Source organism: Rhipicephalus microplus, chromosome 3 (genome assembly GCF_043290135.1).
Source record: "Rhipicephalus microplus isolate Deutch F79 chromosome 3, USDA_Rmic, whole genome shotgun sequence".
In the NCBI taxonomy this organism is placed as follows: Eukaryota; Metazoa; Arthropoda; class Arachnida; order Ixodida; family Ixodidae; genus Rhipicephalus; species Rhipicephalus microplus.
The window spans coordinates 154,164,065-154,179,666 of NC_134702.1; the positions used below are offsets into that span (position 1 = coordinate 154,164,065).

Genomic DNA, 15,602 nt, shown 5'->3' on the forward strand with positions numbered 1-15,602 from the left:
CGAAAACGATACAGTCTCATGGCGGCAACAGTGTTTAAAGACATACAAAATAACACGCTCATTTAGCCGTTAAATCTGCTTATCTAATGGCAAAAGGGACACTGTTGTAATGACAGTAGTCTTGCTGAAAGACTTGAAACCCGCGAGAGCGAGGCACATGTGGAGGCCCTACAGTAGCATGTTTGTTCGTGTTAAGCACAAACTGCCGATACTGAAGCTCCTACGCGGTGATTCTTGATAGTTATGTGGTTTGTTCTGTCCATTAAAGGTACTCAAAGTTATTGCTCCCATCTGACGGGACGTTATACATTCGCGTTCTCTGTATTATTCGCAGGTGAAATAAAAATGACTACACTGCATTGTAAAAGAATGTAGCAAATTTTACAAGCTTTATGACGTCGAAAATACCCATGCATTTACTGGACCTGACACTGTTACGTCGCAGTGTGACATACCTGCACTGATGCTTTTGCGGTAAATAAAGAAGTTTCACCCATTTCTTTTCTTATGCAGTTATAGTGAAATTTCTCTCTCTCTCTCTTTTGCAGCCATTTCAACAAAAAACACACAAAACAGCAAAAGCTGTATTGGGCGCTTTTTAGCCTGATTTGTCATTGCGCCAATAAAATCTACCACCACCACCATCATCATCATCAAGACAGCAAATGCTTGATTTGAAGATGAAGTGCCACGTAATGTGAACTAGCCAAACAAGAAATCTCGTCTTGGTTTCTCAAAAGGAAATCAATTATTCGATAACTTCTCATCGACTTGATGAAAAAAAAGAGTATTGCCAATAGTTTGCAAGTCTGGAACGACTTAGCCACCCTCTCCAGTGTTCAATGGAAAGTGAAGAACTCCAGCAACTTCGTCCTCCATCTTCGGCGCGTCATTGAAAGCCTCTTACCAGGTGACGAGCAAGCATGTTCCTCAAAGCTCGTAGTACAGTGGAATCGCGTAAAACACTCACTGTTAACAGCGAGCTCACGTGAGTCGTGCGAGCGCGAACTGTCCACGTCAGCGCGCAGTGCCGGGCTTTGAGGCCAGCACACCCCCAACAATCGCCCCGAGATTCAGAGTTCCCTCGGTGCCAGCAACCCCGAACTGGCATGGGATCGACGGCACCCGGTATGTGGCGGGCATGTATACACAGACACCGCTGGCGGATGTATAGTGTACGGACGGAAACACACCGCCAGCACCACCGATGGCTGGCTTCATTTATCTCCCGGCCAGACAGGGAAGACCGACCGGGGAACAAGGGACCTACCTCTCCCCGAGCAGGAACGCGCGGCCGGCCGCGCATCACCGCATTCTCACCGATGATGCTGCCGTATATCGCTGCTCCCGTTTCTCTCTATACCCGCACGACAGGCGTGTCCCTTTCCCTTCGGGGATTCCCGACCTGGGAGCACAGCTTCGCTGGCCCGCCGCCGTTGGGTGAAGATGGTCGGGGAGGAAGGAATCGATGGGCCGCGGAATGTGTCAACTCGGGGTCGTTTTCTTTCGCGCCCACTGGACGCTACGTGTGTCTGTGCGTAGGTGGAGCGCCCGCACTCCGTGTGAGCGCAGCAGTTGGGCGGATAGCTGGGGGGCTCTTGTGGTCCTGCGCTCCTTCATGTCCTGTGGTGTATATACACGTTTACAGCTGGCTGTCTCACGGCCGCGCAGGATACCAGGTGAGGGCACATCTTCTAGCCCGTATATATACTGGACGTGTTTACAAATATAGACGTCGGATGAAGAAAAAAAAAGATAAGTTCCTGATATGTTTATGTAGTGATTTTGAGCGGCTCTCATTTGGCGCAACCAAGACACTTACTTCTCTGAGCTGTACGATACTAACTTAAGATTGTAGTTACCAACCAAATAATATATCGAGAGACGGAAAGAAAGAGCTGAGTAATATGTATTGCGTGTAGAACAGATAACCGTTGGTGTGGCAAGATGAGAAGCAAAAGGAAGGAAGTGCAGTGAATGTCGACGGAGAAAGAGACGGTGTGACAGAATTGTGAAATTCGCCAGACGGTTATCATTACAGTGTTTTTATTACGCGATGGCCCCACAAGTCCAGATACGTGCAGATACCTGATGTCCCCGTTTTATAAGAATACTTGACAAATACAAGTATTCCATAAGTTAGCTGAGGCACTCTCCCTGTGTGAAAAAAAAACTGAGAAAGAGTTCATGAAATAACGAAAAGGGTCTGATGCGGCATGGCTTTTCGGTTACAAATAGGGACACAGTTCACACGCAACAATATATACTAGTCTCATGCGAAAACTCAGACAGAGGGAGATATAATAACTGCCCCATTACGACGACGTGATCATGAGGGACGCAGAGTTCTCAGAAAATTTTGACCAGTATTTGTGATTTAACATGCAGTGACACAGCCGAATACACGGGCCTCTAACATTTTGTCTCCATTGAAATACGACGACCACTGCCGAGATCGAAGCCACGGCCTTCAGGTCAGCAGCCGAGAACTAGCTACAGCACCACGGCGGGCCAGTAATAGTTGATAAATAATGGTACAAGCAATATGGCTGGAGTCAGCGTTTTCAGAAGTCCACTTGAGTGTGTTGAGCACGTGAACTGCTGACGCAGTGGCTGCGGAATCTTGTGTGCCTTTGCGGTAGAAGCAAAAGCGCACACAGGACTTATTTTCTCGTCGAAAGGCTATGTATTAGACATCAGCTCCACTTGGCAGTCTTTGCCAAGCAGTGGCAGTATACAGCCTTCCATATAACGTTGAGTACGACTTATGTCTATGGTATCTCGTAGATTCGCAAGTGATACCATAGACATAAGTAGTGCTTCAGAGCTTCAAAGCTCTGAAGCTCGCAGTGCTTCAGGACCCCCAGAGCTCTGAAGCTCGTAGTGCTTCTGAGCTCTGGGGGTCCTTACATCACGGGACCCTTGAAAGAAGCCCTAGCTGCGCACAGGAACTAGCGATGTAACGGCGTGAGGACTGTGTACACGCTTATAAACTTGGCTCTGGCCGGAGCGTTGTCGTGGCGTCACGCGAGACGCGCAAGCGTTGGCACTCGTCTACCTCATCGCCCGTAGATACACGGTGGCGTGCGAAAGCGGCCAGGATCGACAGGCCCGCGCTGCTGCCGTCCAGCGAGGACGCCGCGTTCGGCGCAAACAAAGCGGCAACAAATGGCTCGGCTGAACCGCTTCGACGCCCCAAGCGGCAGCCGGCTCGTGAATATTTGAGCAGGCTCACTCTTTCGGTGGCGCCAGATTCGCGTGCGCGCCCCCGCTTTGCCTCGTACGCAAGTGCCTGCGTGCATATGCGCTGCGTGTCCGACGCTTTTCGACGTCGACTGATGGCTTCCGCGCGTGGCTCGCGTGCTTTCCGCTTTTACACAGTTTCACTCTCTCCGTACTCATGAGGTGTACAGTCGTAGTGCTGTGGCGTGACACTGCAGCAGTTTTGCAATCACTTTCGAGGGCACAGCGGCTTCCAGCGACAGAATCGAGCGACCCGTGTGGAGAGACCAGAAGGATAGCCACTGGCAATTGCATTGAAAATACCGGTATGCCGAACTATGCTGAACAGCGACCGACCACTGCGATGAATACGGCTTGTCGCGAGAGCACGCGCCTGGGCTATGGAGTGTGCGTGAAGGCCAGCTTTGCAGGCGCTTAATTCTGTTGAGCATCCGCACTGCGCCCACTGAGAGTTTTCGGTATAGGTCGTTTTGGCTCACTCGGATGTATCCCTTCAATACACATGACGCGACTGAAGCGATATTGACAACCTTCAATGCAGTAATGGTATTTTATTGCTGGTATTTCTAGGATAATATTGTAAATTTCGTCTCTTCATTCACAACTTGAACATGCATCTGTTCTTCCGACATGTCTTCTTTCTCTTGATGAGGATAACCGGACTTCGACAATGCTAGCCTGGCCCGAACGCACTTAAATATGTTCTGTAGAGCGCGGACAGCCAGTAATTCAGCTGACTCCTGCAGATTCACCGAATACAATCAGAGCCCTAGCTTTCGGCTCCAGCATGCGACATTTACGTGAGTAACACGACCCACTAAAGGATGAGGACACCAACTCGGCCCGAACGAAGCTAAGAAATAACAAGTTGTTGTATGCGTACACAATAGCATATATACTTGCTCCACCTCTGCATTCTTCCTGTGGTTACATGATGAGTTTCCCCTTCGAGTCATTTCTTTTCGCACGGGGGCGTGGCAGCAGTGACACAACGTCACATGCATTGTTCCGCGTTCACACCATTATTGGGCTTTTAAAGCAGAATCTGTTATCAGAAGCTGATCTAAAATCCTCACACAGGTATACTCCTATTTATTGCGCTATTATCATCATAATTTAGTAATCACCGCTTGAAACATCATCCTCTATAATTATTTGTCCCTCTCCTGTTTCGCCTAGGTTAACATGCTGTATAACGCCAACTCCAGATCGTGACAAAGTTCCAGGAACCGCGCGTGCTGCATCCCTCCCAAACTCCTTCCATGTTGCTGCTACATTTATACTGACTCGGCCGCCCCGCTTCTAGGTATTCTTCTAACTCAGCCTCGATTCCCAGCGGCACGCAGACAACCAAAGAATTCACGCGATGAGGACCGCATCCCACGGACAGCCGGACGCGCCAAGAGTTCGATTCGGCCTAGACGCGAAGAATCCGTGACCAATCACTTCTCTCCGCGCTCTTTGAAGGCCAGTGAAGGCGGCGACTCGCCTCTTTATGTTCGTTCAGACGTGGCGCCAGTGTTAGTCCTTTTCTGCCAGAAGACAGGCTCCGACGGCCACGGGAAGGCGAGTGAACGACTCAACAAGCAAATCTCGCAGTTATGCTCGAACGCATGGCGGATATTTAGACTGAACGCGAGGCAAAATATGCCACGACGTACGAGAGATGAAGTAAGGTTTCCGTGATTGGTGAAGATTTTGCGGCCGTGGCAAGAGTGTGTTCATGTGGAAAACCTTTGAGGGTACAGAATCTCAGCCACTTCATTAGTAAAAGATCATGACTCGAGTAATATTACACGCCAATATGTTCGAGGTGGCCTAGTCGGCAAATATGCGGCGAGGCAAGGGGAAAATTGGAGACATTCCGATCACCATATTCAAATATCCTGCTGGGTCTGCTTTACATGGTTCAAATGAGTCGCACGCTTTTTTGGGCTTACACCACGGTAATTCTCACTGACTGAAGCATACCTATAGCTTTGAGGCCACTGGCCGACTTCACGCGCTGCATCAAAAGAACTGCGGAACTGCGGTGTGGCAACACTTATCAACGCGAACTGTCGCTTATGGTATTGCGTGCCCCATTCAGAGGTCGCGTGCCGAATCCGCCCAAGCAGGCCCCCACTTCGCACACAGTCTCTGCTATAGGACGATCGGAAGGCCGGATCCTGAAGGGGGCCATATACAACCCGGACACGCCTGCACACCTACTCGCCGCTTTGATTGTCCGCCGCACGACCTACTGGAAGTACAGCAGGTCGTGGTCCGCCAAACCGTCCGCAGGACCGCGCGCCGACAACCATTCCTCGAGTGTTCGCGGAGCACATTGACGATGTCGCGAGTGAGGGCCGACCTTGGCGCGGACGCGAAGCTGTCCGCCCGTCACTTCGAGTCTCGGCTGCCAGACGCGAAGAATGAGAAGGAACTGCGCCGGCGTCGCGAGCATGGCCACGGCGGCCCTGGCAGAGGAGAGACGCGCCGACACGCGTCACTGGACGCTCGAGGAGAGTGGCGGCCGCCTGTTGACTCCGCGTGCTCACTGCAGCACGCTGGCTACCTGCGTGTTTGCGCCAGCCGCCGCACGTTCCCTTTGTTGGGCTCGCAGGGCGAGAAAAGAAGGGGGGGGGGGGGGAGGTAGTCCTCAGCGGAGGCAGGCTGCTGCTGCGCCGCGGTGGTGGCGTCGCGCAGCCATCGTTTGCGAGGCGAGCGGGACTCTTTTGTTGGGCAGACAGCTCGTCCGTCATCATTGCCGACGCCGGCTGCCTTTGTCTTGGCGCCGTTTAGCTACGGCCGCCGAGCGCCGCTGTCGCCTCACTGCCTGTCCGTCGGCGTTAGCGCGCTCACAAACATACGCGAGCACGCACGCACGCTCGGAAACGCCACTGGAGCGCGTCTTTCGTATTTTTTTTTTTGACTGCCGTGATTTCCCTGTACGCAACGTTCAGCCGGGGCCATCGAAAGCGCGCGCCAGCTTCGCGCCTTTTCTTTTTTGTTTCCCACACTGCGTCCGGTGCGTTCGCGCCTGTCGGAGGAGAGGGCGTTCGCGCGATGCGCGCCTTCTTCACTCGGCTGGCGTCGCGCCGCTTCCGAAGCCGACGCTGCCGGACGTCGTCGTCTTGACGGTGAAGACCGACCGGCGGCTCGCCCTGCTGTCTAATGGCACGGTTGCGCAACCGGCAACGAACGGGGCCGAGGTTGCTCCGCGGAGAGGAAAGAGAGGAAGGCCCCCACTCGAAGCACCGCTATGCACGTCCGCCCTTGGGGAGTAGAACTGTGTGCGCCGCGCGCGTCTTACAACTGTCCGTGCACACGTGTCCGTGTTGTGCTTGTTTCCTGCGGTGCTCATGGTCACCTTTTCTTCCTCTTTAAGTGGTGCGTTTACACGCCGTGTTTTCTGAGCACGTATACATGTAGCACCAAGTGCTTGCGGCATGCGAAATGTTAGACATATATATTTCTGCTTTCTCTGAAAACATATCCTCCAATGAAATGTTCTAGCCTGCTGCTGCTGCTGTTCCAGACAGCATCAGCCACTGATACAAGGACATTCATAAACTTTCTGAAGAGTACTAGACTGGATAGTATACATCAAGAAAACCATTGCGTTATGTGTGCTTATCTATACGCATCACCTCTTCCTATCCCATAATCGCCTTCATTATTCACTTCCATCCTTTCCATTGTTCTCTGTGCAAAGTGACAGGCCAGAGCGCACAAGGTCAGGCTTACCTCACTCTGTGTTCTAATAAATTTGTCTCGTCCTTCAGTATGAGGTAGTTATTGGCACCTAAACAGCTAACTGTAATAGATTAAAAGCGTCATTTATTACGAAACTACAGAAATTCGCATTCGCAGTGGCGCCCCAGCCTCGTAAACTTTTTGCTGTTCAGGTGTGCATCCTTTTCACCATTCCTCGTTGCACAGTACAAGTGCGCTACCGATATATACATACGAATATATAATACATATATGCACGAAGGTCACTTTTCGAAGCGCACAACGCAATGTCATAAACGGTATCGGGAGTTGCCCCTATCGTATCGCTTTCGTTTATTTTGGCTCGCAAGACAATATGAAAGGGGCTATAAAGATGTTTCCGATAACTATATCGCTTACGTTGTGGTACTCGCCCCCCTGTAGACATCAGTATGCACCCCGGCATTTGAGGCTACCTTATTTACAGATATCTTCCTATGTGCGTGATCGCTGTTCTTGCCAGCTGCATGCCTCCGCTAACGATAAACCGGCATGAGGACTGGCTAGGCATCCTTTTTTCTTTCTTTTTTCTCCACTTGGAAGTATTTCTGTGAGTCAGAATTACGAAAACAGGAGCCCCAACTTGTTATTTCAAAGGCTGCACTGCATGACGAACTTTGGCACGTTGCGAATTGTACCCCTGAAATCTATTTTCATACCTGTGGTTGTCCGACCACTCATTTGACAGTGCATTGCTGTCTAGTTATCTTAAGCCTAATCTGCAAATAGCGATATTATAACACACGCCGACGTATACACCGTTAGGCCCATTCAGGTTCACTCTTTCCCTGGACGTAACGCGAGCATAAAGCGTACCGTAGGGAGATGCGTGCAAACGGTATAGTGCTCAAGTTCACATATCGTCGAGTCTCCCTAGGGATCGTGCACTCACCGGCGGGCGGCGGCTGTTGAGGCGGAGGCGGCTGGTGCCTGGCGAGGTAGTCCTCCTTGCACACAAAGCGGTGCTCATCCAGCACGTACAGCTCCTCGCCCGTCGAGAGCTGCTTGCGACACACCAGGCAGGTGAAGCACTTCAGGTGGAACACCTTGCTCCGCGCGCGTCGAACCAGGTCCGTCGGCGAGATGCCCAGTGAACAGCCCGCGCACTTGGTGCCGAAGCGCCTGTGCGAGAGGAAAGACAACACAGACTTCTGAGAACAGAGATATATGCTTGCTATAGAAGTGCTGCTACAGAGGCGAAGGCATACATTAAGTCGAATACAATGCATTTGAGGTGTGGTGTTGTACAAAAGGAAACACCTTATAAAAACGAGCATGGCGCTACTTCGCGCATGGTGCCCACAGCAACCACAACACCAAAGCAGAGCACAGGTGGCACGTGTATTTGTCGTGAACTGATTACTTAATGATGTCTTGACAAGATTGTTCTTGCAACTCTTTTATTTTTTTCTTGATCCCGATATAATAATGATCGACCTGGCCCTAATTTGAAATAACGCAAATGTTCACAGCTTTGTTCTTGTTCATCATGATCGCACCATATAAACGGCATTGCGAAGGAATACAAATCACGCATTCATTATGCTTTTGCGCACATTTTTCATTCACATACATGACAGAAGAGATATAAAGAAAGTAAAAGTGCAGTATATAGACTCGCTTCCCGCGCCTTTGTCCGCCTCTTGTACTCTTCACCTACACTCCGAAGTTAATCACGTCCTGGTCAAATGCAAGATATATACAGAAGACCAAAGAAAAAAATGCCGATATCCTGGTTACATCTCGCATTTCAAGCAGAAGCTGATTAAGAGTGTACCAGCGGGCCGGACCTGTGCGTGCGGTATACAATATATGTGGCACTCTGTTCCTCTCTGGTGTCTCATCTCGTTCTTTCAGAGTCGTACAGGGAAAGTGTCCACCATATAATGAGGCAATCGTGCTATAGCTTTCCTTGTTCAGTAATCTCCTCCTCTACACAACTATGGCACAGAGCGAGAAGGACACCGCCTGTCCTCCTTGTAACAAACTCGAGTCGGTACACAACTTCTTTCAGCACTATGGACAGCCACGTTCCGACTATAGACTTTCCGCGTGGAGCGTATGGGGGTTCACCCGTGGTCATTCGGCCACGACAACGACAGCTATGGGCTTGGCCTGCCCGCATGTCTGCGAGCGACCCCGGTTATAGCTGACCGGTCATCGGGCATTGTGGCGAAGTTCTAATTACGGCGGCGGCTCCTTTTCGGCGCGCGCCCACCGATGATCGCGAGCGAGAGCTGTATGGAACCTTGTGTGCACACAACTCTCGATTTACTGGACAGGGCACGCGGTGTGCGGGTGCTTGCTTTCCCTCTCTCTCCTTGCGTATAAACCCGAACCACACATGCCGTATTCGTTGAGTTTACTTTTATAACTAAGCATTCTACGTGAGATCAAAGCGTTCAACCGCATCGAAGGGCCAGTGAATGCACCGACCGTTTGGGACTCTGGTGGAACAGTAGACTGATCCATCATAGCAACGGCTTTAATTAAATTTCACAGGAATAACGCGTGTCACTGTATCTGGAATCGGTGCAACGCGTGCGATTCTTCATTGAAGTTACCACAAGAACTAGAATATACAAAATTAGAGGTTTCTGTACTGGCATTTTACGCAACACACCGCAAGCCACGCTTGTTCGTAAGACAGAGGCAGTATTGATGCAAAGAATATCATTACTGGTGGAAAGAGAGCAGCGGAGAGCTTTCACTGACCAATGAATAGCTTTGCTGAGTTAAAGCCTTGCATTTTTATTTTGTTACGTAATAAGTGTTTCTCCTGGCGCGCCAATGTGCGTCTGTCGTTTACTAGAATCATTACAGGAAAAAAAAAGTTGTTCAAGTGGTCCGGTGTTGCCAGCGATCGCAGAACAAACCGCCAAACAGTGGTCGCCCGTGGAGATACCAAACTATACCGGAGAGCTATCCAAACGCAGCCAAAGACGCGTGAGCTCCACGCGTCATTGGGCAACACAGCAACGGAAGTATCGACGTGGCCATTGAAGAAGAAGCATTTGGGAAGGTGAGAAGGTGATGACGGGATGTGGGGGGACCTCTTGACCGTCTCTAAATTATGAACTTTTGCGTCTGTATAATACACACACACGTCCACACACAGAGAGGAACGCAAGGGAACATATACTTAAAGTATGCACATAAGTTCTACGGAATTCCGCAAGGTGGAGCAAGGGTTAAGAAATACACGAATTATGATTAAACCACTCCTCCCCGTTCCAAAAGAAAAGGAAAGCTCTACCCGAATGAATGTAACTACGCTCGTAAATTGGAGTGAATATACAAAGCCGTTAAACTCCCAAAAGTAGGGTATTTTCCTTATTTCTACTCACAAACGAGGTGAAATAATGCGCTGCAACGCTTGAGGACGCTGATTCAAAGACGCTGATTAATACTAGGGCAGCAGGCGAAAATTGACGGGATTGATTCGCAATTGAGAAACGAATCCCGTCGATGCGAAAAAAAAACTAGCATACTTTATTTTGGCAAGTAATCATGAAGCAAGAAACCTCGGTGGCAACAAAGCTAGCCTAGTGTTCCTCACCACAGCGTGGCGCGTAATCATATTGTCGATTTTGTGCGTCAGTTGCCACAAACCATTATTATCGTTTCCACTTAGATCCTAAAATACGCTCAACGTGGCCAGTTTTATTCGGGAGGGAAGCCCTGCTGTGGCAAGGCACGTACGAGCATGATGAAGACGTCGCTTACGCAGTGTGTCGAATGTAGACATGCCGAGGTCGGGCAAACGGGTCTCCCAGCTCGCGTTGTCACCTATATGTATACACGCTGATACAAATCTGCCACGACGCTTCCCCATGCAGCGCTGTCGACGGCCGCGGTTGCCGCTGCGTTGAATTATTATCGTCGCAGTCTTGCGCTGTTTTCTCGGCGCTTGTGCAGAAGCACCGCTGAGGAGCTCGTCCTATATGGAGGGGGTGTACATCAGGTGTAATAGGAATTGCTTTCCCTCACTGGCTGATGATGATGATGATGATGATGATGGTGGTGGTGGTGGTGTGTGTGTGTGTGTGTGTGTGTGTGTGTGTGTGTGTCGCGCTTTTTCGAACGTTGAGACGATTGTGTTATGTTATGTACTGTTACGCATTCACTCTTACGGCGACAGGCTTTGAATACTGCGTAAGAGTAATACAAAGTGTTTTGTTTACAACTTTTTTTTCCCTCTTGTGAAATCCCGTATGGTGGTTGTATCCGCATCAAGATGGAGCAATTTCCCTTTTATGGTTAATGAACTGTGATGACTACGGTTGAAAGAATAAACAAGGAGGAAGCAACAAAAGGGAGAAGGCAAGGAAGTTAACCAGAAAGACATCCGGTTGGCTACCCTACACTGGGGGATTATGGAAGGGGACAATAATATGGGATTAATGAAATATGCTTTCACGGTTTTTCCGTTAGTTTACGCGCGAATGCATTTTTTTTTGCACAGGGTTCTGTCCTATGTAGACTACAACGCTATTGCCGTGGTTGAAAGGGTCCAGAGAAATGCAACGAAGCCGATTAACACGAAATATTAGCGAAATAGACGATGCACCGATTAAAATCATTTTTTTCGAACCTTCACTCTTTGTATGTGAGAGTCTTCGTCAAGATCAGAGGCTTGCTCATCTATACGGTCACCATATTGACAACTCATATTGAATGCGACTAAATCCCCCCCCCCCCTTTTCCACCTTTTCAAGAACAGCCAACGATCCATCTCGTAGTCTATATACGCAATTGACGAAGACAATCTACGCGCTAAAGTTTAATAGTTCTGTGAGCTTTTTGCGAAGGGCATATTACGACTATCAATAAAAATAGATAAAAACCATTATCGCGAGCATAAAATTAAAACTTGTGGGACTTAAGAAATAGATATGGCCAACTAAATTCTTGCCTGGACGAGATCCCTAAAAATATCTGCAGATATTTACGCGCTGCTAATTGTACACACTGTAAGGATACATCGTCGTGGTCCACTACGTAGACACATACCACGAGTACGCACATGGGGAGAGGCAAGGGGGGGGGGTGTCAAAAGTTCACAGGCCGCTATCTCATATATTCCTCTGGGAACGCGACCTGCGAACTTTTGACGCAAACCGTACTTAGAACGAGGAATACGATCAACGCTCACTGCACCGACGCTAAGAATGCGCGGTGCCTGTCGCCGGGCACAGAGCGAAAGCTTTCTGCCACACGTATCGGGTCGGTGCCTCTCTGTCTGTCGAGATAAATCAACTCCTTCGCGCGAGAAGGACTAAAGTCAAGGACCCCACGACGACGCAAATGTCTGCATAGAGTGCGTGCTCCTTCAACTCAAGGTCCATGTATAAACGCATGCAAACCGCTCTGAATGACGCTCCCGATATCAAAGAGAGCAGGCGTCATCTGTCGCTCCCATAGTGGCGCTTCTCCGTGAAAGAACAAGTGTCGATAGCGTCATCGGGACGACGTGCTGTATACGTTGCGTCTTATTCATACGTCATCCACTATAGCACGTGTGTATCTACCACGTCACACTGCCACATACAAACAGCAGGCGTAGCTCTCTGTTTGCCCGTCGAAATATCAAAGCACGTCTTCTGTGTATGAATAAAGTTTGTCTTGCATCGGTGGTTCAGGACACGCGCAAGTTTGGCTGGATCTTCAGTACCTTGTCTCGTATCTTGTGTACGTTGGTGGCACAAAACCCTGCACCGTGCTTGCTGTTGCGTATTCACACACGCTATAGGCAGAAGCATGCCGTCAAACTTTCGTTTTAAGCTGAAACAAATAAACGAGGAAGGAAATATACGAGCCATTCACTGTGCTGTCGTTGAGAAGGACCCGAGCGTCAGATTTCAAGCCGGAGATTAATGCGAAGACGAGGTGACGTAACGGGGGTGCAAAGCCTCATCAATTCTACCGTATATAGCTGCTGACAAAAGGCGCAATTTCCGCACATGCTTCGTGGTGTCGCCATATATGGTCATTTATATTGCACACAACCAGGAAAACTATTCCGACCCTTGTGACCCCAAATACTTTCTTCATTACCATCAGAGTTCAACTCACCAATTCACACGTTCATCTACTGACTACGTATATTTTGCGCACTGTCCATGAGGCTATACATATTTGCGTGTATTTAAAGGACCCACAAAATTATCGACGTTCTAGACGACATTAAGACGACACAGAGCAGCACTCTGAGGTATGCTGCTTTTACACGAAGTTCCAAAGCAAGGTAGAACCTCACGTCGCTTAGTACATATGTGTATAGTATGTTGTTCATTTTTCTCCTGCCCATAGAAAAAGATCATCGTTGAAGAGCGAAAATTGTACAGGTAAACGCATGGAGACAGATTATCAAGCATGAGAACAAACTACCACGTGACTAAATAAATTAATGAAAAAATAAATAAACGACCCACGTACTGCATGCGGCCACGTTGTCATCGCAGGATCAAGATGCATGCAGTTGGAATATATAAACAGTCCGGCATTCTTGCCTGCATAATAATAGCCCGGATGAACCGAATAGATGTAGTTGTCAAGTGCCCCATCTAATCATTTCAACAGAAACAAATTAGAGCATCTCCCTCTATTGCGGAATTCGCGCAACAACTACGCAAGAGCAAGAAGCGCCCAGTTTTACAAAGTTGGCCTCGTGAAAACAAAACTAGAAGGTAACGGAGCGCATAAAGAGGCAGTAAGCGGCACCAGCGGCAAACCGTATAGGCGCTCGCGCTTGCTATACGCGCATCCGTGAAGACCTCGCAACGTGGACGTACGCGAAAGACGGCGGCAGTTAGTGAACGACGCCAAGCGAAGAAGAGTGCGTGCGTTCGGGGCGTGATTTGCGGCCCCTTCCAGCTGCGCGGGTTCGGGGCCCCGGGTTCCCGAACGAAAGGGACGAGCGGCAGCCGCGCTCTCAGAACGACAAAGTTGTGCTTAAGAAAAAGAAGAAATCCTCGCAGTGAAGTGCGGAAGAAGACGTGCCGTACGCACACCCGCGCATCTCGGCAGCCTCTTCCCTTCTTCCACGAGAGAAAGAAGACGTGCACGCGGTAGCGCGGGGCAAGAAATCACGCCGACCGTGTCTGCCTGCAGCAGCTTTCGCATCCCAGCGCGCCGAGTGCTTTATAGCGACGAGCAATTTGAAAAGGTCCTTGCGCATAAACACCTTTCAAAGGGTGTCCCCCCCCTCCTTCCTCTTCATCCAGCAACCCTTTGGCGGGAGGGTCTTCTTCCTTTAAGCTTTATCGCCGCCACTGCCGCATCCGCGATGTTTATGGAGCGGGTGTTCGTGCTGCGTTTGTGTATATATACGCGCACACACGCGCGAGCGCCCAAACACCGCGTATACGAACAAGAAAAACGCGCGGGAAGCAAAACAAAAACAAAAAACCACCGAACGTGTGCCATACAGATAGGCACTCTCCGTACGCAGTCCCTGTCTGTACGTGTGTCTCGCGGCGCCGTTTGCCACGCGCTGCTCTTCTAGCAAGAAGGCTCGTCTTCGCATCGACTCTCCTCCTGCTGTAGACGGTCCTCCTCGCGTGAGAGTTTTTGTGCTCGACGTGAAATCGTATATTTTCCTCCGTGATGGTCTCGACTCGCCCGAGTCTTCCGCCTCCTCAAACGCCCTCTCCAACTTCTCCGAGTCTAGACCTCTTGCCTGCAGGCCTTCACAACATCAGCAACAGAGGCTCTGTACCATAGAAGACCGTATCCGGTGTTGGTCGCTTTTCGAACTTGTGTATATATACTCTACGACTTAGGTTGTGCCAATGTGAATGCGAGGTTGAGAAATCTTGATATTGCACCCCTCCACTCTTCCCTTTTTGTGCGGCTGTTTATACTGGCGGGCTGTGCACGCGGGAAAATATAGCGCAGTTTATTTGGCGAGAAGACAGTACGATGTGGATTCTTTAACTATTCATTTCCTAAGTACCTTCTTTTTTTTACATTCACGCCTTCACGCTTGGATCCAAATGACGGTCCTGCCTGGTGCTCTCAGAAGAAGCGACGAGGTTTATGGCAACGAGAGAGAAGGAGTTTTAAAAGACGTCGTGTGCGCAGAACAGACGCACGCATTGAGTCTTCGGTCGCGTATTTTTCACTTCAAGGCGAGAGAGGTCGGGGCCTTTGTTGAACTCCCTTCATTCTTGTCTGAATAATTATTATTTGTTTTAGAGGTAGTGGACGGGAGTAATGACCACTGTTAGACAACAGAGAGTGCTTCGTGAAAGGACATTAATGAGAGCTAACCGACAACGGTGTTAAGGAAAGTATAGGGCAACTGTGGTGGCTGTGGGCCTTTGTCAAGCTGCCTCTTTCGGAGAGCAGCTTTTACCTGCAGCTGACCTTCATCAAACTATGGATGAAAAATAAAACTTTATTATTATTATTATTATTATTATTATTATTATTATTATTATTATTATTATTATTATTATTATTATTATTATTATTATTATTACTATTATTATTATTATTATTCGGTATATTAATTGGAACCTGCGACCTTCGAAAAACGCTTTCGAGACCCGGTTCGTTCCATCGAAAGCGTTAATCGAAGATCACAGGTGGGTACCCCC

At 49.3% G+C, this 15,602-nt stretch overlaps 1 protein-coding gene across 1 annotated transcript in view; it reads right to left on the minus strand.

Annotated features, from left to right (window-relative positions):
• The window catches only part of LOC142803972 (LIM/homeobox protein Lhx1-like), a 194,709-nt gene that overhangs the window by 115,656 nt on the left and 63,451 nt on the right, over positions 1–15,602 (minus strand). The window contains exon 2 of the mRNA XM_075890367.1: positions 7,892–8,121. Coding sequence (XP_075746482.1) covers positions 7,892–8,121 — 230 coding nt within the window. The remainder of the gene's footprint in view (positions 1–7,891; positions 8,122–15,602) is intronic.